The sequence below is a fragment of the Rutilus rutilus genome (assembly GCF_951802725.1).
Source record: "Rutilus rutilus genome assembly, chromosome: 1".
In the NCBI taxonomy this organism is placed as follows: Eukaryota; Metazoa; Chordata; class Actinopteri; order Cypriniformes; family Leuciscidae; genus Rutilus; species Rutilus rutilus.
In genome coordinates this window covers 46,005,335-46,032,478 of record NC_140209.1, presented here as the reverse complement: position 1 = coordinate 46,032,478, position 27,144 = coordinate 46,005,335, and the positions used below count along the sequence as shown (strand labels likewise).

The 27,144-nt window shown below is 38.1% G+C and overlaps 1 protein-coding gene across 2 annotated transcripts; it reads left to right on the top strand.

Moving 5' to 3' along the window:
- Window positions 1-4,066: 4,066 nt before the first annotated feature.
- emp2 (epithelial membrane protein 2) lies at window positions 4,067-26,582 on the top strand. Of its 2 annotated transcripts, none has more exons than XM_084401524.1 (5): window positions 4,067-4,239; window positions 22,361-22,475; window positions 23,012-23,108; window positions 23,200-23,340; window positions 25,274-26,582. In XM_084401524.1, exons 2-5 carry the CDS (start codon window positions 22,398-22,400, stop codon window positions 25,441-25,443), a joined length of 486 nt encoding a protein of 161 aa, XP_084257650.1. In that variant the 5' UTR covers window positions 4,067-4,239; window positions 22,361-22,397; the 3' UTR covers window positions 25,444-26,582. The 2 variants fall into 2 exon arrangements, with proteins under 2 accessions (XP_084257650.1, XP_084257651.1); XM_084401525.1 differs by lacking the exon at window positions 4,067-4,239 and adding an exon at window positions 14,212-14,314.
- Window positions 26,583-27,144: the final 562 nt, after the last annotated feature.

Genomic DNA, 27,144 nt, shown 5'->3' with positions numbered 1-27,144 from the left:
TTGTTCATTATTGTAAGATACAACATTTTTTATAGTATACTTTACTATATTATATATACTATATATCCAGCTTTTCAAAAATATATTTATATTTATATTTAGAAAATTTAAAAACAACCTGAAACATGCATATATCTTCTCTAAGATACTTTCAAAATTAAAATAACTGTAAATATTCATTTTATTATCAAGTACTGTATACTTGTAAAATATACTGTATATATATTTTTTTGCCATCTAAAAGAAGTGGCAACATATTCCCTCAAAACTCAAATGCTTTTAGCTATGATTTTTTTTTCCTTTTTTTTTTTTTTTTTTTCTATTGTTCCAGGTTAGTTGTGATTTATCATGGAAACAAACAGTCTTGTTGCTTTTAAAAAGTTCAGAGACATGGTGTAGTCCAACCCACTTCAACCCCCCAGGGTTTTACTGCTGTACTTCTCCACCTGTGACCTGGTAATCACCCACAGCATTCTTCCCAAAACAGCCTGTCGCTTCTGACCTTCCTCGTCTGCACTTTGTCACCTTGGCTGCTCAAGAATGGTTTGTTGACCCTTGCAGTGAGGAAAACACCCACCTAAGAACACATGAATATGATTCATTAGAGCTGTTTGAAATGTGAAGGATCACTTTTACAGAAATTAACCATTACGTTTTAAGGAAATCTTTTTCTAGGTTGATTTCCCCAAAAAGTTTAACACACTGTGGCACTATCAAAGCTGAAGGTTGAGGGTTCGACTCTCAATACTAGCAGGAAATGACTCAGGTGCCCTTGAGCAAGGCACCGAACCCCCAAGGCTGCCCACTGCTCCGGGTGTGTGTGTCCACAGTTTGCAGTGTATGTGTGTTCACTACTCACTACTCCTAATGTGTGTGCCCTAACTTGTATGGGTTAAATGCAGAGGACAAATTCCAAATATGGGGTACCATACTTGGCCTTCACATGTTACTTTCACTTAAATGACCAATGCGAGACGGGGAACAGTGGTCAGGGAACCTGTTTGAAAGCAGTCATTGTTTTTGCAATTCAAAAGAACGAACACACTTCAGCCTTAACTTGGAGATGGTTTGTAGTTCCATTCAGTCATTAAAACTTATATTTGACAACAGTGATAAGATGGGAGAAGACTGACTTGAAAGTACAATGGAAGGATGATAGACTTTAAACAAACGATAATTAGTTCACACACTGTGCTCTGATCCTGCATACATGCGTACAGATTCCCGATGCATGAAACAGAATACTTGTTCCATTTTTCCTTTTTCATTAGGCAGAGATCTAAAGCACAATGCTAGACTAGTGCAGAGGGTTTAGAGAGGCCACGGTGGGGCCACCCCAGTTTTTGGCTCCACCTTATTCTGCGCTGTTTGGCAGTCAGCCTGCTGTTTCACAGCTGTCTAGATCTCCAGAGTTTCCACATCACTGCACTGACTGAGCCAGAAGCATCCAGGCATCCAGCACAGTCTGAGCACATAAACCTGCTATGTCTGATCGAAACCAGAACCTTTTTAATTGTAAACGAAGCATAGAGGTGACGGGTGTAACTTTTTGATAAGCCATTCATAGGTTGATTTCCCCGAAAAGTTTGAGCTGCCCAACATTGCAACATTTGATATGTTTTTGGGATGGGACTGTGTGTTTGTTAGACCAGTGGTAGAAGGCAGTTCCATTTGGTGATGCTACTAAATTACACACTTCATCTTTAAAGCACTGCAGCAGTATTTTATTTAAGTATTTAAGTATTTTATTATGACATTTATGGCACCTAGCAATGTCCTAACATGCTGTAACTTTTACTCCAAAATCTTGCATTTTAAGTCTTTTTTAAAGACCCAATGGTAAATACATATTTTACTGCTTTCATTTTTTTTTATTACGTCTATCTGTGCTCTGATAGTTTTGTCAACAAAAGCACACACATCTAAAATGTCCAAGACAGGCAGAGAAAAACCAGTTTTCACCTGCATTACTTGTCTTTGTAATGCTTTGTACAGCATAAATGTGGGCTGTGGGTAAAGCGGCTCATAGGCATTCCTCTTGGCAATGCTTTTTTTAGTTGTATTTCTGCTGTCTTTAATTGAACAATGGCACTTCATAACCCATAGTGGATTTAAATATAGCATGAGCAAAGTTTGCCTGCTCTGTAATAACTGCAGAATATGACAGTTGAGTGACAAGAGGAATGCATTGACTGAATAGGAGGAGTGTGCATGCTTGGAAACTCTTCCTTTTAGAATAGAATTTTGCATTGTTAGTTACGATTCCAGTTTTCAGAATTTTGGCACCAGAGTAAGTGTAAAAGATACATGCCTGATGCTTTAAGTTGTAAATGAGCACAATCATTGATTGAGACTGTGACAAGATTTGTTTTCCCATGACAAATCCTAGTACTTTGTACAGGCATCCAAGGTATTTTCTGAAACCGCCATGGATGATAAAGGCATGTCAATATACTGTAGATAGGTATAGATGTTAAAGGGATACTCCACTTTAAAATGAAAATTCTGTCATCATATACTCACCCTCATGTTGTTTCAATCCTTTATGAATTTCTTTCTTCTGCTGAACAGAAAGGAAGATATTTAGAAGAATATCAGTAACCAGACAGTTTCTGGTCTCATTGACTTCCATAGTATATATTTTTTCCTACTATGGAAGTCAATGAGACCAGAAACTGTCTGGTTGTTGACATTCTTCTAAATATCTTCCTTTCTGTTCAGCAGAAGAAAGAAATTCATACAGGTTTGAAACAACATGAGGGTGAGTATATGATGACAGAATTCTCATTTTAAAGTGGAGTATCCCTTTAACTTGAGTAAGTAGAATATATTTTGAGTAATTGTAATGCAAATTTTTTTTTTTTTTTATAATTCTAAAAGCGTTAACATGGGTATTCTCGCATATTTAGTTATTTAATTGACCTAGTGACTTAAAAATTGTGTAGAATCTTAAATATTTCTTCATTACTTTACATCATATTATACATTTTTTAAGATTTTAAAAACTTGTATCCCTGATTTTGAGTTTGGAATCTCACTGTACATTTATACAATTTACTAGTGCTGGTGATTTAATATTCATCTTAATTAGGATTAATTAACAAACATCAAAGTTTGTCTACAAAATGTACTATAGTTTGAATATTAGTTCATATATATTCCCATGTTTAAAATCAGATAAAAAGATACTTGGTTTATTTACGCACTGCTGTCCTGTTAGAGATGAAGACAATCAGCCAAGTCTCAGTCTGGAGTTACTCAGAGTCAGTCAACCCATAAAGTCAACTAGCTTAGATCTCATACACATACTCAGGAAACCAGGGAGCCAGAATCCTGGGGTTGTAATGCAAAAGGGAGGAGCACACAGGAAATGAAAAGACACAAATATTTGCAGATGGCAGCAGATGGCATAAAACAATGCTTTATATAAATATAGCCCTGTTACATAATAAATATGCACAGTGGAACTACAAATATACATACATGTAGCTACACTGTTCTTATCTATTGATAAACAGTATATAGGCATTGTAGTAATTTTATATCGGGAGAACCATCTGGACGTCCACAGAAGCAGCTACTCAGAAGAACAAGGGAGAGGTAGCTGAGCATTCAGTGGCTGAATTTGGGGGCGAAGCCGTTGGATTTAACAGTTTCCTATGTGAGTAAATCTCCTTGCTCCACTCTTCCTGTCGCTGGCCTCATTCTCAGTTCCCGCCAGGAACTTTACTAAGGCTAAGACTAAGACTTTCCTCTGCACTCTTGGTCTTCTTTAACACCACAGAGAACCACATATAGACACACATAAACCACCAACCAAATCTGTCACACTCTCTTTCGAGAGCATGTGAGAATGAGAGGAAAAATAGATGCACGAGACATTTTGAGCTGGCTGTTTTAAGACAAATGACATGTGATGTTGACTTCTGAAGTTTAAACTTTGTACAGATTCAAAAGGAAGCATTCCACAAAGAATTCAGTACATAATGTCAACACCTAATGCTTCCAGAAAAGCTTCCCCTCCCTCCCTCCCTTCCTCAGCACAGCATGTATTGAGTTCCAGACCACACCCAACCAGAGTTCTGGGCAGTTCAGGATTTTGGAGAGGAGGAGCGCGCACTTTTTTCTCATTTCACTACTACGTTTACTCTGCAGTCACGCTTGCATCACTTCGTCTCCACATCTGGCTGACCTTTCCAAACTATACAATATTTGATCCTTTTAGGCTTCTCTACAGTGGTGAGTGGATCATAAGTTACTTTTTCTGCATGCAAACAGTTTTTAGGTGAGTGATAAAACTCTAAGGGAGGATCACAGCATCTCAGATGTCTAGAAAATACTGGCTGGAGTCAGCAGACAGTTGATTTATTGCTGTCTAAGATATTTTATTTATGTGTTTGAGAGTTTAAAGCCTTTTAAACTGAAGAGAAGAAAGTTTGTGAGAAAAGGGGCGTTGGCGGTGATGCTTCGCTGATGAATCACCAGCTTATACTTATTACTTAGATATGTTTTGTTTACTTGTAATCTTTTTAATTATACTTTGAAGCAAGTGGGAGAATCTAGATGGACTTCAGTTTTTACATCAGAAAAGAAAAACTGTTTTGAAAAAACAAAATTATCCAGCAGGCTACTTAAATCTTCAGCATTAGTTCTCATGTTTGGCGGCTGTGCATTTTAAAATCTTTTAGAGCTAAGAACCACCAACTTTGTCTCCTATATCGCCCCCTGGTGAAAGCATTTTATCTGTCAAAATAGTAAATACTTAATGAACAAACATGTTCCAGTTAAAAGATGTTGTAGATGAAAAATAAATGTAGATGTTATAAAAAAGATGAACATTAAATGTAGAGGGTGTGATGTTTTGTGCTTTACAAGACCAAGTGTTGTTCCTGAGGTGGTGCTATAACATGTTTCGCATGTCTGATTAATTTTGCATGTGTGGCATTTTATCTAACTCAGTTTAGTTTGTGCGAGATAGATAGTTGCAGTGCTTTCTCAGTGGCACATTCCAGCATGTTGCTCGTGGGATTTTGGGGGTGTTGCTCGTGGGTTTTGGGGGTGGGGAGTGTGAAGTGTGTTCATGAGGTGCAGCCGTTTTCACTGGACTGGATTTCCGGATGCCCGTCTGCTCTGCCATTACAACACAAACACAGCCGCAGCGAGTGCCATAATTCAGACCAACCTATCAAAAGCCAAACCGCCCTAGGAAAGGATATATGCACTTTTAAGCCTTTAAAACACAGTATGATTTATAGTCTGGCCACCATGAAAACTCATATCCATCGTTATTTGAAACATATTTATCATTCTACACACAGTTTGTGTGGGAGTCCAACCTTTCCATACATCACCCATGCCACAGCTCTGTTGTGGTGGCCATTTTGCAACAACTCCCCTGTTGAGAGAGTCTATATTGGATGATTGGATGACAAAGTGATGGCTTTTTTTCCTCCATGTATTAATTTTCCATGCTGCAAAAGTGAACGATTTTTCCAGTTGCTTGTTGACCAAGTTGTTTCCAACCTCAGTTTCTTTTTCTCTTTTGTTTTGGGTCTCTGATTGATCTAACTGATGCCACTCAGAAATGTGCTGCTTGCAGGGCTTTCCAGAGGATAGGTGGCGGGTTTTGTTTGCGGATGGGCTGTTTCATTAGAATGCATGCTGTCAATGATTGGATCAGGAAATGCCTCTCCCTTTGGCTGAGCCTAAGCTCTGGATACTTTGTGTTTTTTTTTCTCACGTCAAGCTCAGAGTGATCAAGCTACAGTTGATTCTTCCATATAGTCGTAGATTTGTTTGTAAGAGACTAAATCCCCCCCCCCTAACAAACAAATCATGTATAAAAAAAAAAATCTAATTCGCAAAAGAGTTTAGCATGTAATGCCGGTAGTTAAATAAACTATAGGGTTTATATAACTGACTCAGAACACCATGTGAATAAAAATCCATCTGAATATTAGCATATTCACTGTATTGCAAGGCAAAATAAAACTTTGTTGTATTGGACTGGGTATCTGTTTATATTGTCCTTATTTAATTCACTCTGTATGTTTTAGATTCACTCATAAGAGTAATTTGTTGGTGAATCATGCAAAATTAATCTCTGTTATTTTAGCATCACATTCAATACAGACTGCAAACTCATTCATAATACATGTTAAATGTGTTGTACATTGTCCACATGCAAACATAATAAACATTAGGGGCCTTATTTTAATGATCTGAAACGCAAGTATGAAGCGCGAAATGCAAGTAACTTTGTGGGTGGGTCTTGGGCGCTGTTGCTATTATACCGGCGGGATAAATTACTCTTGTGCCCGACGCAAATCTAAAATGGGTTGGTCTGAAGTAGCTTCATTACTCATAGGTGTGGTTTGGGCGTAACGTGAAATAAACCAATCAGAGCGTCATCTCACATTCCCTTTAAGAGCAGGCGTGTTTGTTCCATGGCGGATTGCTATTATAACGGCGGATTTGCCAGGCGCGTGCCAGGAGTGGTTCACAGCCGAGGAGACCGATGTTCTCGTCAGGGACGTAAAAGACAGAGAATTTACATTGGGGAGAAACCCACCCAAATTAGCTTTGGTTAAACAGTTGTATAATAATTTTGGTAAATGTGTAAGCTAGATTTATGCCTATGTTTTCACATCTTCATGGACACAACAATGATTTCCCTCGTGTGTTAATATTTTTCCTTGTAATAATGTATGGTTTTCAAAAATGAGAACTGAGCATCTGTGTGTAGATGAGATAAGCAAAGTGTATGCGCATTGTGCACACGCTACATTGATTATGGCCAAGCATGCACCCTTAAAATAGCATATGAATAACATGCGCAACGCGCCACTGACTTTAGACTATGTTTTTCCTGGTCAGTGGCGGAATTGTTTTCTAAACCTGCCAAATGGCACCAGGGAACGTTTGCGCCGGAACACGCCTCCTCTTTGCGCTGAACCGCCCCGGGGAGCGCAAGTGTATTTCTTAGTTAACCGACGTGCGTCTGTGGAGGGAAAAGTCCGCTGTGCGCGGGTGCAAAATAGGAATGATACATGCGTCGGTGTACAAAGTCAATTGCGCTGGGTGCAAGATAGGGCCCTAGATCTTTAAAGGGATAGTCCTAGATAGGATACTCAACCAAAAATCATTCATTTCCTCACTCATTTCCTCACCCTCAACTTGTTCCAAACCTGTATGAGTTTCTTTCTTCTGTTGAACACAAAACAAGATATTTTGAAGAATGTTGGTAACCAACCAAGCCACTAACTTCCATAGTATTCTTTTTTCCTACTATGGAAGTCACTGGTGACCATCAACTGTCTGGTTACCAACATTCTTCAAAATATCTTCTTTTGTGTTCAGCAGACGAAAGAAATTCATATAGGTTTGGAACAACTCAAGGGTGAGTAAGTGATGATAAAAGTTTCACTTTTGGGTGAGGGTTAGGGTTTAGGTTTAGGTTTAAGGTACATGAAACTTAAAATGTGCCGCTACTCCTATTTACATGGTCATTGCATGTTCAAATGAAACTAACACCACATGATTCTGAACTTTAATTGAAGGGAGACTGTAATGGACTGGGAGATGTTTCCAAACTCTATTATTGCTTCAGCAAAACTATAACAAAGAATTTCAAATAGTTTCATCTTGCCATGAACTACTATTGTGAGGATTCGGTAGATAGTATCAGATCATTGGAGAGTTCTCTGGAAAATAATGCGGTGAAATGAGAGAGAAAAAATGAAACAGTCCTCTAATGATGTTTCTATAGACTTGAGGCTTTGTAATCTTTATTTGTTTTCACCAATTACAGAAAGAATAACACTGAAACTCATTCCTCTCCTGTGATAGGTTGAATGCAGGGTCACTGTTTTGTCACTGATAAAGTGGCTTGGAAAATGTGTGAATCGTAAAACCAGTCTGAGTCTTTGAGTCTGGGATGTTATGATGTGTTTGCATGTTTTTGGGATTGAGACAATGAGTTGCACATGTGTTGCTGTGAATTTAGCCAAGTGTGCACAGGGGTGACATTTATGAAGCTTAACAAAAACTCTACGAGGAGGTCTTATGAGATACCAGCCTTACCAGAGACCCAGACCAGTTTCAAGCACAAGAACAGTGTCATGTTTAGCAATAAACAGTCACATTCCATACTAATGTAAGAGAGGAGAAAGGAAGAGACATATATCTCCTTTACAGACATGTATTTAGAGATGAGAGGAGGATTTGATCATATGGGTGTGTCTGTATTGTCATGCCTTAAGGTAGTGTTTTACCAGTCAATTTTCAGTCAGAAATTTTATAGAATTTGGAGAATCAAAGGGAGTAAAGCAGTAATGTTCATGTTAATGCCAATAATCGCCTATACTTAAACCTATAATATTTTTCTAAGGAAACACTAAAATCATTGTCAATTCAATGTCTAATCAATTTTGTGAGTTTAAGTATAGTGTAAATTCTGTATTTTGAGGTGACGGATATTATGAAAAAAATGGCACAGAAATAGAGTAATAGTGAATATTACTTACTAATACTGTGATGTTTCTTAGATTTCAATGTGTTTTCAGACTCCTGGATAATGTAGCATCAGTTTTTGAGTGTGTGTCACACTTTTGTTCAAAAGTTTAGGGTCAGTAAGATTTATTTGGAAAGAAATTAATACTTTTATTTGTCGAGGATGCATTAAATTGATCAAAAGTGACAGTAAAATGATTATGACTATTTCAAATAAGTGGTGTTCTTTTGACATTTTGTTCGAGAACCCTGAAAATGTCATAGTTTCCACAAACATATTAAGCAACACAACTGTTTTCTACATTGATAATAATCATAAATGTTTCTTGAGCAGCAAATCAGCATATTAGAATATTAGACACTGAAGACTGGAGTAATGATGCTGAAAATTCAGCTTCGACATCACAGGAATAAATTACATTTTAAAATATATTCTATTAAAGCATATACAATATCTTACATTTATATCTCACAGTAGTATTATTATTTATTTATTTTACTGCAATTTGGATCAGATAAATGCAGGATTGAGCATAAAAGACGTTTTTAAAAACATTAAAAAAATCTTACAGATCCCAGAGTTTTGAACGGTAGTGTTTATGACCTTAGTCAGTCTGATTTTACTGAGCATTGGCCTCAAAACTCTTCTCTTGTCTGTAGTTTTAACACACTTAAGATTTAAAACTTGCTGCTTTAATTGCACTGGAAGCAACAAGAAGCTCTTTGGGAATAACAAGAGTCCTCTCTTCATCCCTGATGAAAGATCAAAGGAGCTACTGAGAATCTGGACAGTGTGTAAATGCATTAATCATGGCCGTCCTGATTCTCAGCGAGAGAGGTCGTCTGGATGTAGCCGCTGGGTTTCGGCAGCGTGTCTTTTGACAGATCCATGTGGGAGCCGTTACTCACGCTGGCGGCGTGTCATCAGTGGAATGCGATGCGAAAACACAGCCTGCGGCACCTGAGCGCCATTGCTCTGTGGTAGAGCCACAGCAATGAAGATGAAAGCCTATCAGCTCCCAGTGCAGACTTTCAACCCAGCAGGCCACGCCGAGAGCCGAACGGGACCCTACCGTGTGTGAATGAGGCTCCTCCTGAGATCAGCTGCAGCAGGAACACATGTGCCTTGCCAAAATACACTCCTTTTACAAAATGAGGAATCCCTTGTGCCAAAACTGCCCGGAGTTGAAATATCAGTGGAGAACCTCAGGGTTGTGTACCGAGACCTTAAGTCTTCGTAAAAGTTGCGTTCACACTGTGCACATCATTTCTGCTGGGAGTTTGTTTAGCTTTTTCCTTTCCTTTTTTGTGTGTGTGTCCAAAAGTACTTGTGGGTGGAACTTAAAATGCTTTATAGACGATACCCAAAACCAAGCTTTGTTTGTTCAGTACATTTAACTTCATTTCTGGCAGCCTTCCAAAGGCAGCAATTCTGGCTTTTGTGTTTTCTCCAAAAATAAGCCTTGTGTTCCCATTATATTTCACAAGCTTCAGTGGTGCTGCAGGGGTTGAACAGTAAGGAAAAGATAATCAGAGATGTCAGGAACAGATATGATTCTTGGCGTGTGTTCAGAGCTGCATAATTTCAGTTTCACGACATATGCGAGGTGTAGTTGTTAATTTGAGGAGCTATTTCTATCTGAACTGACTCAAAAATGACTTGTTTGTTTTAAGTATGGTTTGGTGTAGTGAGTTTGATTCAGGCATATTGAATAATATGTTTGAATTAAACCAGAGTAAAAACAGGTCATTTAGATATTAAGGTCAGCATGAAATGGAAATTCACCCTTTAAATGTTTCTTATTGATCTTATTGTGAACAATTGATTAATGCATAACATTTTTTAACATTTTAAACAAAAGGTCATAACTGGATCTTCCAGTGAAATTGATGTCATAGTCCAGATCTCGCCAATAATTTTTCCTGCTTTAGCCCCTGCCCTTTCTCACAATCGACTGAAATCTCATATTCAGATCTGCCTCTATCCAATCAACAAACGTTACATAGAACCAAGTCCCCGCTCTACATTTTTGTCTAACTGCTATATGTTTTCATTAGGAAACACAAATCACAAATCAATAGAATACATGACATTTTAGGTTAACCGGCAAACCATATTTACATACTATTATGGCTTTGAATTATGTCATAAAATTAGTAGGGTTGGGGAAAAATTATTCACCAATGCATTGTAATCCTTCTTCAAATGATTCTGAATTTGATTGATTAAAATGATTTAAAATACGTTTTAATCAGAAATTTTCATTATTATTAAATCTGAATAACAGTTCACCCAAACATGACAATTCTGTCTTCATTACCCTGTGTGTCTCTCTTTCTTCTGCTGAACAAAAAGAAGACATTTAAAAAAATAAAACATTTATACAGTGAATTGTTTGGACCCCAATGTTCTTTATAGTATCTTCTTTTGTTCCACAGAAAAAAAAGTAATACATGTTTGGAACAACATGAGGGTGAGTAAATTATGAGAGAATTTTCATTTTTTCACACGATGTAAGCTGTCCACAGCGTACACGACAAAGCGACCATTGCGAAGCCATTTGTCCTTTATATCAGAAGCAGCATTGAAGTAGCCTATGTCAGAAATAGAATAGGGCGTCAGTTTACTGTCAGGAATTTGTCATGTCACTTCGTGCCATGCTGTATTTAGTGTAGACAGCATCACAGATTATGAGTTATAATTAATTTTTGTCACGCCTCTCACGTCTGGTGTAGACACGGTGTTACACGCCCAAGATTTAACATTATATGGTAAAAAGTGTGATGTAGAATATAATTCTGCAGAATAGCAGACAAAGAAAAGAAAAAAAGTATGGTGCCCAGCCCAGTATTCTCCATCACGTGAATGAAGTGTCACAGACGAGTCAAAGATGTGTGGCAGAGGTCTGTTTGTTTCCTTGATACTTGTAGCGAATTACAACACATACCCCAGATTACAGATTTTAGCTACAGATTACCCAAGATGCCACTGACAAATATACTGTACGGCAGAATGTGTGAAAATGCTTATCTTGACGTTTTGATGTGTGAACTGCAGCCACCGAATGTTACAAGAGGCCTGTTGGGAAATAAGTTAGTTAGGACCAAGCAGGCACATTTCAGATGCTTGTGCTTAATTTGAACTTTATTGAGCAAGAACAGGGCTATGTTTAATTTACAACTGTATTTTAAAACAAACGCCTGTCCCTGATAGGATAAACATGAGTGCCTCAGTGGAAATGAGTCTGTGAGAATGCATTGATCTTAATTAAATCATTGTTTATAGCTTTAAGAAAGCCTAGCACTTGGCTGAGAGATGAAGATGTTGTTTATCCATGGCTTTTAACCTTCACTGTTTCAGAGAACGGTTCTTTTTAGCCCTTTTCCTTTTATCCTGGCAGTGAAGGACATCTGAAATGAAAGGCGTGTACGGGTTGACTCCACACTAAACTCATCATCATTTCTGCCCGTTTCTGATCCATTGCACGTTTTTCTTCCCTTTTATCTGCATTCTTTAAGATCTCGACGTGTGAGTTGGTCTCAGGAGTGTGAAACAACCCATGAATGCTTTGTTACTGTACGGGACGACATTTGAAACCGCCGGCCATGTCAACCGACACACTAAAACATTCCTCCTCAAATCCCTCGTTTACTTTGAGGTTTTCCCTCTTGCTCAGCGCTGCAGTTAGGGTCAGGTTAGGTCAAACTGGGTGGTAGTGTGTTCTGCAGTTCACATTTGCATGTTTTTCTCATCATTTATGGATTTATTTAACAAATGTTGTATTATCTGGACTTCATGAGCACAATACAAGGTACAAAAGCTGTCACTGTGGCGGTACCTTTTCAAAAAGTACACCTTTGTACCTAAAGAGTGCATATTAGTCCCTCAAAGGTACATATTGGTACCAAAAGTGTACATATTAGTACCTAAATTGTACATATTAGAACCCTTTTGAAGGGTACTGTCCCAGTGACAGCTTTTGTACCTTTTTTTCTGAGAGTGTATTTGCACCAGACATAATTCATAAAACACCTAATCCTTTGGATTTCAGTTTCACTCAAAGATTTGTTTCATGAGCAGAGTTAGGGATGTCTGGCTGCGTCATGTTGCTGAGGAACATTCCTTTCCCTGAGTTCACTCTGCTTCTGTTTTAATTCTGTAGGAGACACAATGACGCACAATGAAATGGGAGTAATTGTTGGGTCGTCTGTGCGGTAACTGCCTTTGACATCACATCTCAGGATAGACACTATGGCTTATTGTTTTTGTGGTCAGAGAACTCAAGGCTGGCTGAGTCACCTCAAAAATACATGTAACAATGAAAGTTATAAAGGTAACATTTGTTTTAATCCATAGACCTATGTGCATAACTCAGATACAACTCCAAATATAATGTAAAAACTATATTTTGAAAGTAATTTTATAAATATATTAAAATAAATATATTCAATAAAATATTTTTCTTTGTTGTTAAACGAATTTTTTTTCATAACGCATTGTTAAAAGATGTTAAAAACGACAGAGTAATAGCATAATAATCAGAAAATATATAAAAATCAAGTATAATATTTTACTGGTTTCAATAATCAAATTGTGTATCAGCCTCCTAAATGGACCAACACTGTTTGCGTATAATCAGCCAATCAGCGTTCACATCACTTTCAAAAGTAATTTGTCACATGGTATTTACAGATTAAAAAGGTTCTGTGGTCCCATGAGGACTGCAAAATATGCCAATATGAAAAAGTGAAACTATGTTGCACTTAAAGGGATCGTTCTCCCAAAAATTATAATTCTGTCATCATTTACTCACCCTCATGTCATTTCAAACCTGTAGAACTTAATTTTTACATTTTTCTTATTTAAAAAAAAAATGTTTGGGTCCATACAATGAAAGTAATTGAAGTCTGTTGTTTTTCAGAACACATTGACTTTCATTTGACAGTTTATTCATGTTTGGAACAACATGAGGATAAGAAAATGGTGATATAATTATAATAATAATAATAATAATTTGTTACATTTATATAGCGCTTTTCTGGGTACTCAAAGCACTTTTACATATGGAAGAGGGGGAATCTCCTCAACCACCACCAATGTGCAGCATCCACCTGGATGATGCTACGGCAGCCATATTGTGCCAGAACGCACGATTTTTAATGACCACAGAAAGTCAGGACCTCGGTTTAACGTCTCATCCGAAGGACGGTATCATTTTTTATCTATTGTTTTGAGACAAGTACATAATAATTGAAGCAGGTCTGTTGATATTTTTACTGAAATGATTCCCAAATGAATCAAATCAGAATTAAAACAAATCAGTGCTGATATCCTAGTCATACCGTAACTTACATGCCCGCGATTAAATCCACAAAGCTTTGCTGGGTGGCATTGAAGCTTTCCTTCTCATCTCAATCATTTGTTCCATGACTGCAGTCTCTGTTTTGAGCAGTGGCCGACTTGGAAGCTTGCTGGAGACTGCGGCTTTTATGAAAAAATGACATTAAAAGTGAAACTCAAGTCAGCGTTTTCCACCAAGCTTAGGGGAAATGAGCAGGGGCTTCTGTCTACACACACACACACACACACACACACACACACACACACACACACACACACACACACACACACACACACACACACACACACACACACACACACACACACACACACACACACGCAGGCAGACATTTCTCCAACAGAAAGAAGTCGACATGGCTTATCTGCTACCTTAAAATGCTGACTCCAATTAATTTACTAATGATGGTTTGTAAGTGCTCTGGAAACCTCAAGGCTTTGGAGGTATGGCTGTCATTATCATCCCGCAGGATCGTACATAGCAAACTGAAACTCCGTTTTGAGGCTGAACTAAAAGCTGGATTTTTTTCTCTCTCTTTGTCTTGTGCAGCTGTGGTACAGATGTCTGTGATTTGTGATTTGACTTTAGCCTGACTGATTGGTCTAATGTAGAGAACTGACAAATTTATTCATTAAAATGGTTAGCCACACTCTAAGCCACACACACGGTGTTTAGATTGCACTTATGTAATCACAGTTGTTGCAGTTCTGTTCTCACTTGTTTCACAGCTGGCTGAACATATAGCTGAAATGGAACAAAGGTACCCAGACTCTCTTTTAATCATTCTTGGGGATTTTAACAAAGCAAATCTCTCCCGTGAACTGCCAAAATACAGACAGCATGTTACATGTCCTACCAGAGACAGTAATATATTGGACCACTGTTACACCACGATAAAGAATGCGTATCACTCCGTCCCACGGGCAGCTTTGGGGCTCTCTGATCACTGTTTGGTTCATCTTATACCGACCTACAGGCAGAAACTGAAATCAGCTAAACCTGTATTAAGGACTGTAAAAAGATGGACCAACGAAGCAGAGCAGGATCTACAGGCCTGCTTCGATTGCACTGATTGGACTGTTTTTGAAGCTGCAGCCACCGATCTGGATGAGCTCACAGATACTGTAACATCATATATCAGTTTCTGTGAGGATACATGCATTCCTACCAGGACATTCTTATCATTCACTAATGATAAACCATGGTTTACTGGGAAACTCAAACAGCTTCGTCATGCCAAAGAGGATGCTTACAGAAGTGGGGATAAAATCTTGTATAACCAGGCCAGAAACAAACTGACAAAGGAGATCAGAGTTGCTAAAAGAAGCTACTCTGAAAAGCTGAAAAACCAGTTTTCAGCCAACGACCCGGCATCAGTCTGGAGAGGCCTGAGGAACATCACCAACTACAAGTCACCATCCCCCCCATCTGTGGAGAATCAACAACTGGCTGACACTCTCAATGCATTCTATTGCAGGTTTGAGAAGCCCAGACTCACACCTCACACCCGCCCTGATGTGCACTTCACACATCCACCATCACCTCCTGCAACCCCTCTCCTCCCCCCTTCTGCCATCCAACCTGAGCTTAAGGTCTGTGTGGAGGACGTGAGCAGAGTCTTCAAAAAACAGAAGACTAGGAAAGCTTCAGGCCCAGACGGCATCTCATCTGCTTGTCTAAAAGCCTGTGCTGACCAACTGGCCCCAGTCTTCACGCAGATCTTCAACAGATCATTGGAGCAGTGTGAAGTTCCCTGCTGCTTCAAACGCTCCACTATCATTCCGGTTCCCAAAAAAACAAAAATCACTGGACTTAATGACTACAGACCTGTCGCTCTCACGTCTGTGGTCATGAAGTCGTTTGAAAGACTGGTGTTGGCCTATCTGAAGGACATCACCGGACCCCTGATGGATCCCCTTCAGTTTGCTTACAGAGCAAACAGGTCTGTGGATGATGCAGTCAACATGGGACTGCACTATATCCTGCAACATCTTGACAGACCTGGGACTTATGCACGGATCTTATTTGTGGACTTCAGTTCGGCCTTCAATACCATCATCCCTGATCTTCTCACAGCCAAACTGACTCAGCTCTCCATGCCATCCACAATCTGTCAGTGGATCTCCAGCTTCCTGACGGACCGGCAGCAGCTAGTGAGACTGGGGAAACTCACATCCAGGACCCTCACCATCAGCACTGGCGCCCCCCAAGGGTGCGTTCTCTCCCCACTGCTCTTCTCCCTGTACACTAATGACTGCACTTCTAAAGACCCCTCTGTCAAGCTCCTGAAATTTGCAGACGACACCACTGTCATCGGTCTCATCCAAAATGGTGACGAGTCTGCTTACAGACTGGGGGTTGAACAGCTGGCTGTCTGGTGCAGTTATAACAACCTTGAGCTGAACACACTCAAAACAGTGGAGATGATCGTGGACTTCAGGAGAAACACCCCAGCACTCCCCCCTCTCACCATCATGAACAGCACTGTGGAAGCAGTGGAGTCATTCAGGTTCCTGGGCTCTACCATCTCCCAGGACCTGAAGTGGGCAAATCACATTGACTCCATTGTGAAAAAGGCCCAGCAGAGACTGTACTTCCTTCGCCAGCTGAAGAAGTTCAATCTGCCACAGGAGCTGCTGATCCAGTTCTACTCAGCCGTCATTGAGTCTGTTTTAAGCACTTCCATCACTGTCTGGTTTGGTTCAGCTACCAAATCGGACATCAGGAGACTACAACGGACAGTCCGGACTGCAGAGAGGATTATTGGTGCCCCCCTGCCAACCCTCCAGGACCTGTACTCTTCCAGAGTGAGGAAGAGAGCAGGTAAAATCATCACAGACTCCACTCATCCTGGACATCCCCTGTTTGAACTGTTACCATCAGGACGGCGACACAGATCACTGGCCACAAGAACTTCCAGGCACAGGAACAGTTTCTTTCCACAGGCCATTTCCCTTCTGAACACTTAACATGCCCCCCAAAGCATATGCCTGTAAGTGCAATACTCCCACTGTCTAGTGCAATAAACTCAGGTGATATTTATATCTATATTATTCATACTACTCAAAATACTGTAAATATGTTTATAATCTGTAACATGCGCTAGACTCCCACTGTCTAGTGTAATATTCTCTAATTCAGGTGATATTTATATTATTCATACTACTCAAAATACTGTAAATATGTTCATAATCTGTAAATGTTTATTCAGACTAAACCCAACTGTGACCCTACTTTTTTACTTTTATACTATTTTTATTTATTTTTTATATATTTTCATTCTTAGAATTTGTATTACTATGTTCTTGTTGTATTTGTATTTGTATATGTGCACTGGAAGCTTCAGTACCAAGAAAAATTCCTTGTGGGTGCAAGCACACTTGGCAATAAAGCTCTTTCTGATTCTGATTCTGATTCTGATATATATATAGACATAATCCAGATCCATCATTTAAAGGAATAGTCTGGCTTCAAGTTAAGTTCAGACCAGCGATATTTTGGTATTATTTATATACAATTGTAGTTTTTATTTATATTTTGGATTTGCTTTTTTAAATATATTTTCATTTGAACTTTTTTTTGTCATTTTATTATTATATATTTATTTTAAATATTATTATGTAGGTTTAATTTATTTCAATTTAAATTTAGTTGTTTTAGTTTTTATTTATTTCCCATCTAGCAATTTTAGTGCTTAATTAACAAAAATGATCCGTTTTAGATTTAGTTTTTGTTAACGATATTAATGTATGAAGGATTTTTTTAAAAGCAGAAAAGGGAAGCTTATTATAATATCACTTACATTAATTGTTCTGTTAAGACCTGTGTATTATCTGAGCTGTAAAGTTGTTTAAATTACGATCATACATTACTTTTAAAGTTTTAGGCTTTATGTTGTCATGGCAATTCATTTTGGAATATATAAAATCCATGGCAGTGAAATTGGATAGGCCTATATAACTGAACCACAGAAAGGTTATTTAAACTAATTTAAAATAGTTATAACACACGTATTGTTTATGTCTTGTGGCGAGTATTTTTTGCCCAATTTACTTCCAATAAGTGCCTCACTGTAACAGAGATTTTTACCTTTTTAAAGAAAAGTAGGGACAAGACATTCATATTTGTGGTTAACAACATAACAACTGAGCTTAAATTATACTGAATCCGGATTATTTCTTTAAAGGGGTCATGAACTGCATTATTTTATCATTTTTGACCTTCTGATTTGAACGCTCTGTTTGAAGGGACGTGTCTGCTGCGAGTCTTCAGTGTAAACGCCCACTGCTGTGATTGGCTGATATCTTTGCAGATTAAATATTACATGTGGAACTCGCTCGAAAACTTTTAGCACTTTTTACTATTATAGCTCTCAAGGCTTTATAATCGTGGAATGTGTTGATTATGGCATTATATTTAGATCTGTCGCATTATATTTAGATTGTGGCATAAAAGGTTGCAGTGGGTGAGCATTGTAGCCGATCACAGACATATTGAGCGCATGAATACAGTGATCTCGTCATTTCTGCAGTCTCACGAATGCTTTCATCAAAACTAACAGTGCCAACACGATGTAAATAAGAGATTCGTTGTTTATAACAGGGGTTTTGGCGAGAGTCCAGAACTCAGTCACTGATAAACTCGCGCTGTTTGATTGACAGCTCCAGTGACTGTAAAGGAAGCGTTCTTTGATCGTTTTCTATATATCATTTAATTACAGTTTAAACAACATCTTATTTTCTTCCTACTAAGAGAAACAATGTGAAGTTGACAGTTTAGTCACTGGTTTGATTTGCACATACACATAGACAAAGAACATCTGCCCACATCTGTACATGAATAATCATTACATATCAGAAATCACTGGTTATTTTGGTTAGACACGTACACATAATCAGTACATATCAAACTATCTGTAACAAAGCAATTGTGACACAGTAAAAACTTTTTTACTAACATGAGTGTGTTGCGCTGTTCCTGTCGGATCCAAAATAGAAGGCACGGTATAGTTTTTTAATTTCAGTCTCTCTGCAAATCCAGCATCAGAAGGAAGGTTATGCAGAGACTGTGTTTTTCCATAACCTGGCACTGCACAAAATTGTGCACTCTTCAAAAGCATGTTTATTGCTTGGTTGCTCAATCCAGTGTTAGCATCACACATGTTGTTTACCTACTACTACTAGTCATGTGTGAATCAGTGGGCGGGGCTACAGTGGTAACAATGTAGAAGTAGGAGTTCTTTCAAATATCTATGACATCATAGGCACATTCCAAAATGAGTCATTTTCTGTTTAGTAAAAGCTGTTATTGGTTTTCAGTTCTGAAACTTACAGGATATTCTTATAGTATGATGACCTCTTATATGTCAAAAGCTCTAGGAAAATTCGATTTCATGACCCCTTTAGGACCTGTGTGGTTGTGTATTGCCGCTTTTGATGATTACAGGTTCACAGTTCCTGTGAAAGCTGAAGTAAATCAACTGTGAAGCTCATTCTACTCTTGCCCTTGGTCTCTGAAGACCTCTACAATAGATCTTTTGTTCCTAAAAGGTCTGAGGGGACAGTGCACAGACGATTATCCCTCTGTGTAGCCAACAAATTTCAGTATGTTCTTCCTCATGTATCCTGTATGCGGTGGGCCTCTGTCTAGTCAAAGGATTTAATTTTTCCTCACTTCTAAACCATTTACATGAATTTTCCTCCTCAATTTCCCACCATTCAGAGAGCTACTGTGACATAAACAACAAAACACTAGTTCTCTGTGTGTTAAATGCCACATTTGTGCCATTATAGATTTCAGCAAATTAACATGCGCCTCCCAGCAGCTCTTGGAAATGCAGGGATTCTAGCCAACTGATACAGTGTCTGCTGGAAAATACATAAAGAAATAGCCTTAAGATGTTTATGAAGTTATTTAATGAAATGTGTATATTATTACATATAGGCTACATTTTTAATATTTTAAAGTTGTGATGAAACAGATATTTTTTTCCATATTGCGATGTGCATCCTTGTGCATGTGATGTGCGGATTATCGGAAAAGAAAAAATGCAGGGCGGTGACTTGATTCTATGCATCAGTTTTTGATTGTATGTTGAGACGTGGGCGTTGCACTCAAAAGTGGGGGAGGATCAGTATTGCCAAGAATTGGGCTACTTTTACACTGTTGAAGCAACACTCCCATCCCCGGGACTCGATTTTTACCCCCAGGAACTCGCCCCCGGCGATTGGGCTAGTTTTGGCCGTGATTGGGCAGGTTTTGAATAGCAATTGGGCTGGTTTTGTAAGCAAACCTGGAAACCCTGAGGCAGATGAATGTGAGCTTGCAGGGGCAGAGTCGTGAACTAAATGATTGGAGAAGTCCTGTATACATCACAAAAAGAAGTCTGACGTTTTCACCGGAAGGTTATTACATTTTGATTAAACATTATGAGCAGGGTTGGTGCTTGGTCCCACAAAGTCGGCAGGGTAGCGGTATAAAGCATACAAAATTGTACAAAAATAGAACAAACCTTGTGTTTTATCTGTACTACTTTTATGATATTTGCTGTCTCTTTAACTTGATAATTTTCATCTTAATGTCTTCGAAAAAGGTGTAAAAAAGTCATACAGTTTGAACTATTGCCACAGAATGATCTGCTCAACACATTTGCTATCAGCATGTTTTGAGATTTTCGTCTCCTGTTCCTCTTCCTCTGACTCCTCCCCTTCCATGCCTCTACGCCTCTCAGTGCAACACAGGAAGGCAACTGCAGAGAAAATTAAGAACATGTGTGGACCGAGACCATGATACACTACTATTTAATGAGACCAGCCTCCCACTTTACACTCTACAGAGACAGACAGCTAATGTACAGCCTGGGGGGATGAAGGTCTCCAGAGGATTTCCACTACAGGCTCTGAATAAATGACCAACATGCTCCGTCTTTATTAAAGCCTACGCTTAATTCGGTTCCCAGTACTTTCCCTGACCTTACAAGAAATTGTGAAAGTTAAAAAAGAAATGATTTTTCAGGCTTGTGATTGTAGAGACTGCTCTGAGAAAGACGAGCGTCATCCTGTATCCTCCCACATTGTGTCTCCCTTGTGTACTGAGGCTGGCTTCCTGTTAGCCGACGCAGGTCTCTTTTATCATGACCGTGTTGGCTGAATCACTGTGGCTTGGTTGTGAGCTGTAATTGGGTATGTTTCTTTTGTTGTTGCTTTCTTCAAGCTGGGCCTTAATTCTTTAACCATTTTCCCGCCTAAACTCAGCATTGCTGAAATGCCACACCCTGTGTCCCACATCCCTTCTTAAAGGGACAGTTCACCCACAAATGAAAACTCTGCCATTATATGCATGTTGTTTCAAACCTGTATGACTTCCTTGCACACCAAAGAAATTTAGCAGAACGTCTTGGTTCTTTTCTACGCAGTGAAATTGAATTGTGACTCATCAAACTCCAAAAAGGACAGGGGAATAAAACAACATAAAAGCTTAATAAAAGTAGTCCATGTGACCTTGTGACATTCAGCTATATTTCTCCTTTTGTGTTTTATGACTTTCTATCATGGATAAGAGAAAGCCATATCAGGATATATCCATCCATCCATCCATTGTTGATGTAAAGAGAGTTCACCACATGTGGTTTTGCGAAAGCGATCTGGACATGTATTTCACAGCCTTAGTGCTGGGGTGATTTTGTCCTTTTTTAAGTAGTGAGCATTAAAGCACTTCAGTGCAAAAAATGGGTTTCTCACCCCCAGTATAAACTTACACCCACTATTCAAGGTGAAAGGGGAAAAAGCCATTCATAAATGGCTCGAAGCGTCTGTGGTGCAGGCTGAGATGTATAGGCTGTCTGTACATGGCCGTACTGCAGTGAATCATGGGAAGCTAAATTAGCAGCCGACTCCAAGGCTCACGTGTGTGACGTAGGCAGAAGCTGACTGCATTTTTCAGCAAAACCCGTGTGAGGTTTTGAACTTAGCTTCTATCTACTTGAACAGGGAAGGATGGAAATCTCAATAAAATAGGACAACTGGTATCATATATGTAGCTTCTTAATCTCAAATCATGCTAAAAACAGTTTATTAAATAATAATATATAATTGACTTTTGACTCTTTATTGTTGATTTATTTATTTTGCTGTTAAAAGTTAGTGCAAGGTGTAGCAAGTGTGCAAAACAAAATTAGGTAATTTAATAAAGGAAATAATTTTAAAAATAATGTTTGTCCGTTAATTTCCTGTCATTGGTGTTCACTGTTCTAAAGTAGTATTTTTAAAATACAAATAGTTGTGGAAAAGTACTTCCAAGGTCAAAGTTCAGAGTAAAAAGAGGCTGTTCAAGTGGACACATGGTGATTTTCCCACCAAATCTAGAGAATCACTGTTTACACTATTATTGCTCAAATTACAGTTCCAGTTCTCAGTTTCAGCTCTCATGAGTGTCTGTGTATTCATTCAACAGGATGTTTAATATTCATGTGTCTTCCTTTTTTTTTACAGATTCTCCTGCTTTTGATTTTCTGTTCCACCATCAGCCATGTTGATTATTTTGGCCGCCATCATCCTCTTCCACATCACCTCCGCAATACTACTCTTCATAGCAACCATCAGAAATGTAAGTTGATTTTTTCTTTTGTCTTTTTGAATTAATCTGCTCTTACTGCTCATCATTAGCGTTATAGGGATTTCAGCAAAAAATCCCAGCACTGAGCAAAACTCTCGGAATTAAACTTTGGTGTTTAAGTCATCCAGCACCATTTCTGCTAAGGTTACCTCAAATGGTGCAGCGTGCTGTAATTTTTCTAAAAGATTTTCTGCTTTAAATAAATAAATACAAAACTTTTTGGAGCATGTTTAGGCTTCATTAGTTCTTGAGATGTTTCTTTTATTTAATATTTTCTTATCATGTAAGATCAAGAAGTTAAAATGGCATAATTTTGGCATTTCTATTGGAATAAATTTCAAAATGTAATTTATTTCTGTAATGACAGTGCTGAATTTTCAGCACGTAGCTAAATAAATGCAGCCTTGGCAAACATAAGAGACTTCTTCCATAAACATAAAAAACATCAACTTTTGATTGGTACATACGGTTTATTTTATATTATATTATATAAAGTAAAACTAAACTATACTCTCCATCTTTTCTAGGCATGGTGGGTTTCGAACAACTTCTCCTTAGATCTCTGGTATCACTGCAACATCACAACTTGTTATGATATACCAAACAGTGCAACCTCTGATGCAGGTGGGCCTAGATTATCTTAAAATTAAAACATGTAACCAGTATTTATTTATTTTATAGGAACCTTGTGTCATGTTCTCTTCTTCTTTATCAGCCTATCTTCAGACTGTCCAGGCCACCATGATACTGGCCACTATCTTGTGCTGTGTGGGTTTCTTTGTCTTCATCCTTCAGCTCTTCCGTCTGAAGCAGGGGGAAAGATTTGTCTTTACGGCCATCATCCAGCTCTTGTCCGGTGAGTTCATGCCCAAAATATATATTTTAAATCATCTTTATCAGCACATTTGCGATTTCTCAGTTATTTCCTATATATGCAAGTCAGCTGGTCATTACACAAGTCAAGAGAGGTCTTGAATCACCTTGAAGTGGGTGATTTTGTGACTAAACAATTATTTGACAGGTTCTTTTTTTATTTTTTTATTTTAATTGCCCCAATTTTGAAAATGTTTGGGCCCCACTTTATAACTCCATGAAACACCTTGATTGTACAGTCTTGAAATTTCACAATATCCCTCATTTAAATAAAGGCATATGCAAATAAAAAGGGCATTAGTTGTGTGCTGAAGCTTGCCGTTATGGTAAGGGGCTTTACATTTCAGAAAGCAGTTGACCAATACCAACACACTGGTCTAGCCGACCAATCAAAGCACATTGTGCTTTTCGGAGGGAGGGGCTTTATAGAGACAGGAACTAAACATAGCGTTACCAGAGAATGTCTAATATGGCGAGAAGTTTCACTCTCAGTACACTTCCGGCTTCTGAACTGGTTGCAGTTCCTCTCTGATTCCATATGAGGGCGCTCACAGGACGAGTGCAGAATGAATGGAGGTCTATGGCGCTATACCAATAAAAATCCACTTTTCTCAGGATATAATTTTTTGTCTAGTAATTTGAATGTTGTATTCAAAAGGAGATGCAAATAAATTACACATTGCTGGGTGTTAGATTTTTTTGAGTCACTTATTTGCTTTAAAAAGTCTTTTAAAGTGTCAATGACGTCATACACATCGTACGACCAGAGATACTGCTTTACGGCAATCCTTCAGTCACTCTGGTGCTTTCGCGCTCTGCACTTTCTTTTCACTCGACGCATCGACAACACAGCTGACACAGGTAAACACACGTGCTAGAAGAGTTTTTGTTTTGTTTGTTTCTGGTCCCGCTGCGGATGACACGATGCCATCAAGCGGTATCTCTGGTCGTAATCAGTCCTTCACTGACCAATCAGCGTTCATTAGCAGAATGCTAGCGTGTTATGGGCAACAACAACTCAACCTGTAAGAAATCAAAAGGACATAAGTACTCGTTCATTCAACTTTCGACCTAAAACCCATGTTGAACTTGCAAAATCTACAATCAGATCTGATATTTCTCAACGGCAATCGGGTGAAAGAGACAAATTTAGCCGTCTAGCCCCATTGACTCCCATTCATTTTGCACTCATGGCGATCGCCCCCAGTGGAACTCTGGTGGTACTACAACCAAAATTCGGTACAATAGAGCTTAATAGGGAGTGGGCAGGCTCTCCGTAGACGGGCTCTGGCGTTACTGACAGACTGGGTAGAGAGGTGCTGCAATTATGTAAAATATGTGCAAAATAATGTTTTTTGAACATTCAAGCATGAAAACTTGTTTTAGTTGGACCACCCCCCCAAAATCAAGACTTTGTAAAAGAGCATAATATGGCTTTTATAAGTATCTTTAACTACTATGTACTACTAACATTTAAATGAATCATGTGATACAATGCATTTATTGTATACATACAGTACATGTTTTTACATTGTACTTGTATTTTAAAAATACCTGCATGTGAATACGGTTATAATTAATTTGTGTAATTAATAATCTATAACTACACTATTGACCCTTCCCTTCCCTTAAACACACCACCAAACCTGTGCCTAACCTTACCCGTATCCCACCTCAATAGCAGCAAAAGTGTTTTGCAATAAAATATGAACAAAATAAATACCTAACAGTTGTTTTCGAAAATACATAGTACTGTAGTTAAAGACTGTAGTTAAAGAGTGAGCAATGTTGGCATCTGTTTTATTGTTTGTTGAATCTGTATCTGCCACATAACAGCCTGTGAAGCTGATATGGCAATCAACTGAAATGTTACCAACCAACTGTAAATTGCCTCTTTTTTTCCTTTACTCCCACAGCCTTTTGTGTGATGACCGGTGCGTCCATCTACACAGCAGAGCACTTAGTCTTCAGTGGTAAGGATTTTAAGGACGGAGAGTATGGATACGCCTTCGTCGTCGCCTGGGTCGCCTTCCCCATTACATTTCTGAGCGGCTTGATGTATCTAGTACTAAGAAAACGCAAATAAAGCGCAACACACCACCTCGCTAGCTGCCACCAGCTACAGCCTTAGCCAAGAGACTTTATTTGTAATGATACTTGTTTTTATATGTAGATTAAATAGTAGATCAACTTGTAATATTAATCACTGCATACTGGAAACCTAATTAGATTTTATTCATAGCCTATGTCACTTTTTTTTTTTTTTACTTTTTGTGTATAATTTAGTTCTACCTGCCCAGTAAAATAAAAATAGTGCTGTGATTTAGAGTTAAAATAGGGAGTAGAAAAAGACACGAGTGGGAGATATAATAGGACATATTTATAACATGGAACCACTATGGGCTCGACATGTATTCATACTCAATACATGGTGTGAAATTGGCCTTATACGTAACACTTAGTGTGTAGTAAGTAACATGCTATAGTGTGATGTTTCCTGGTCATTATATGTGCTTGGGGGAAAAGTAACTAAAAACAACAAAATCTGAAATATTGTGCTGGCAGTTTGCTGAGCACTATATCATACTTGAAGCTGAACAAATTGTCAATATTAGTAGCACGATATGTTCTCGTGTATAGTTTTTTTTTTTTTTTTGTAAATTGTTTTTTTAGTGTTGATTAATTATATTGCATGTTTTTATTTGTTTGCAGCATTTAATTTGAAATCATTATTAACATAAGTTCTTTAGGCATTGTGTTTGATTGGGGCACTTGGGATATGCGTCATATTCATGCTAATAACCTGAAGATGATGGTGTTGGTGAAGCACACCAATTCAGTTTTCCTGTCTTGTATGTAATCTTTTCATCCGCAAATCTGCTATGGAATAAAAAGCATTTAGCTAAAATTATTTAGGCGAAAGTGAAGTTAAGCTGTATTTATTATGACTAACTGCATTGTTGCTGTTAATATTTTTTGTTTTTTTTTGTAATGAAGTATTATATCAACAGGCCTGGACATTTTTGTTTAATGCTCACTTTTCAGAAGGTTTTAATGAATATTAGTGAAGGCTTTTGTAATTGGAATGAAACCACAATGTGGCAGCTTTGTTTTTTTTAAACGTCTGCTGACTTGTTCAGGTCTGCTCTGTTTCTGGAGACTGATCCCCACCAAGGGCTCAATATTGTTCTTTTTTAATCAAATAAATGTATTTTACATTAAAAACCATTTGAGACTCTCTTTCTGTTTTGGTGTACAGCAAAGTACCGCTGGGTCATTCTCAAAATATGGTGACAAGTATGATCCAAGACAGTTTAGTCATGGAAAATATTTAAATGTCAAAAAAAATAATAATAATAATTAAAACAGGCAAAATTATAGTTAAACCATTTATTACATAAAATGTTAGGTTTTAGAATAAAGTATTTTCAGAGTAAAGACTTTTATTCTGAAATCTGACATTTTACGTAATAACAGAAATGGTTTGACTAAAAAAAAAAATGCAGAAGTGCCTGAAAAAAAAAAACCTCTCGCCCCCTTCATCTGGTGCAAATGTCACTTATGTGACATTTTCAGTTTTTTATATTTTACTCATTTTGCTTCTTATTAAGCATTAATGTAAAGTCTAAAAGTAATTCAATAAATTAATAAGAACATTTAATGCCTTCACTTTTAGAATACAAATTGTTGTGGAAAAATACTTCCCAGATATTTCCCGTTTTCAGAACATAAGTTAATTTTTTCGATTTAGATGTCAGTGGTGCAACATTGTTTAATGTTTGCTTGA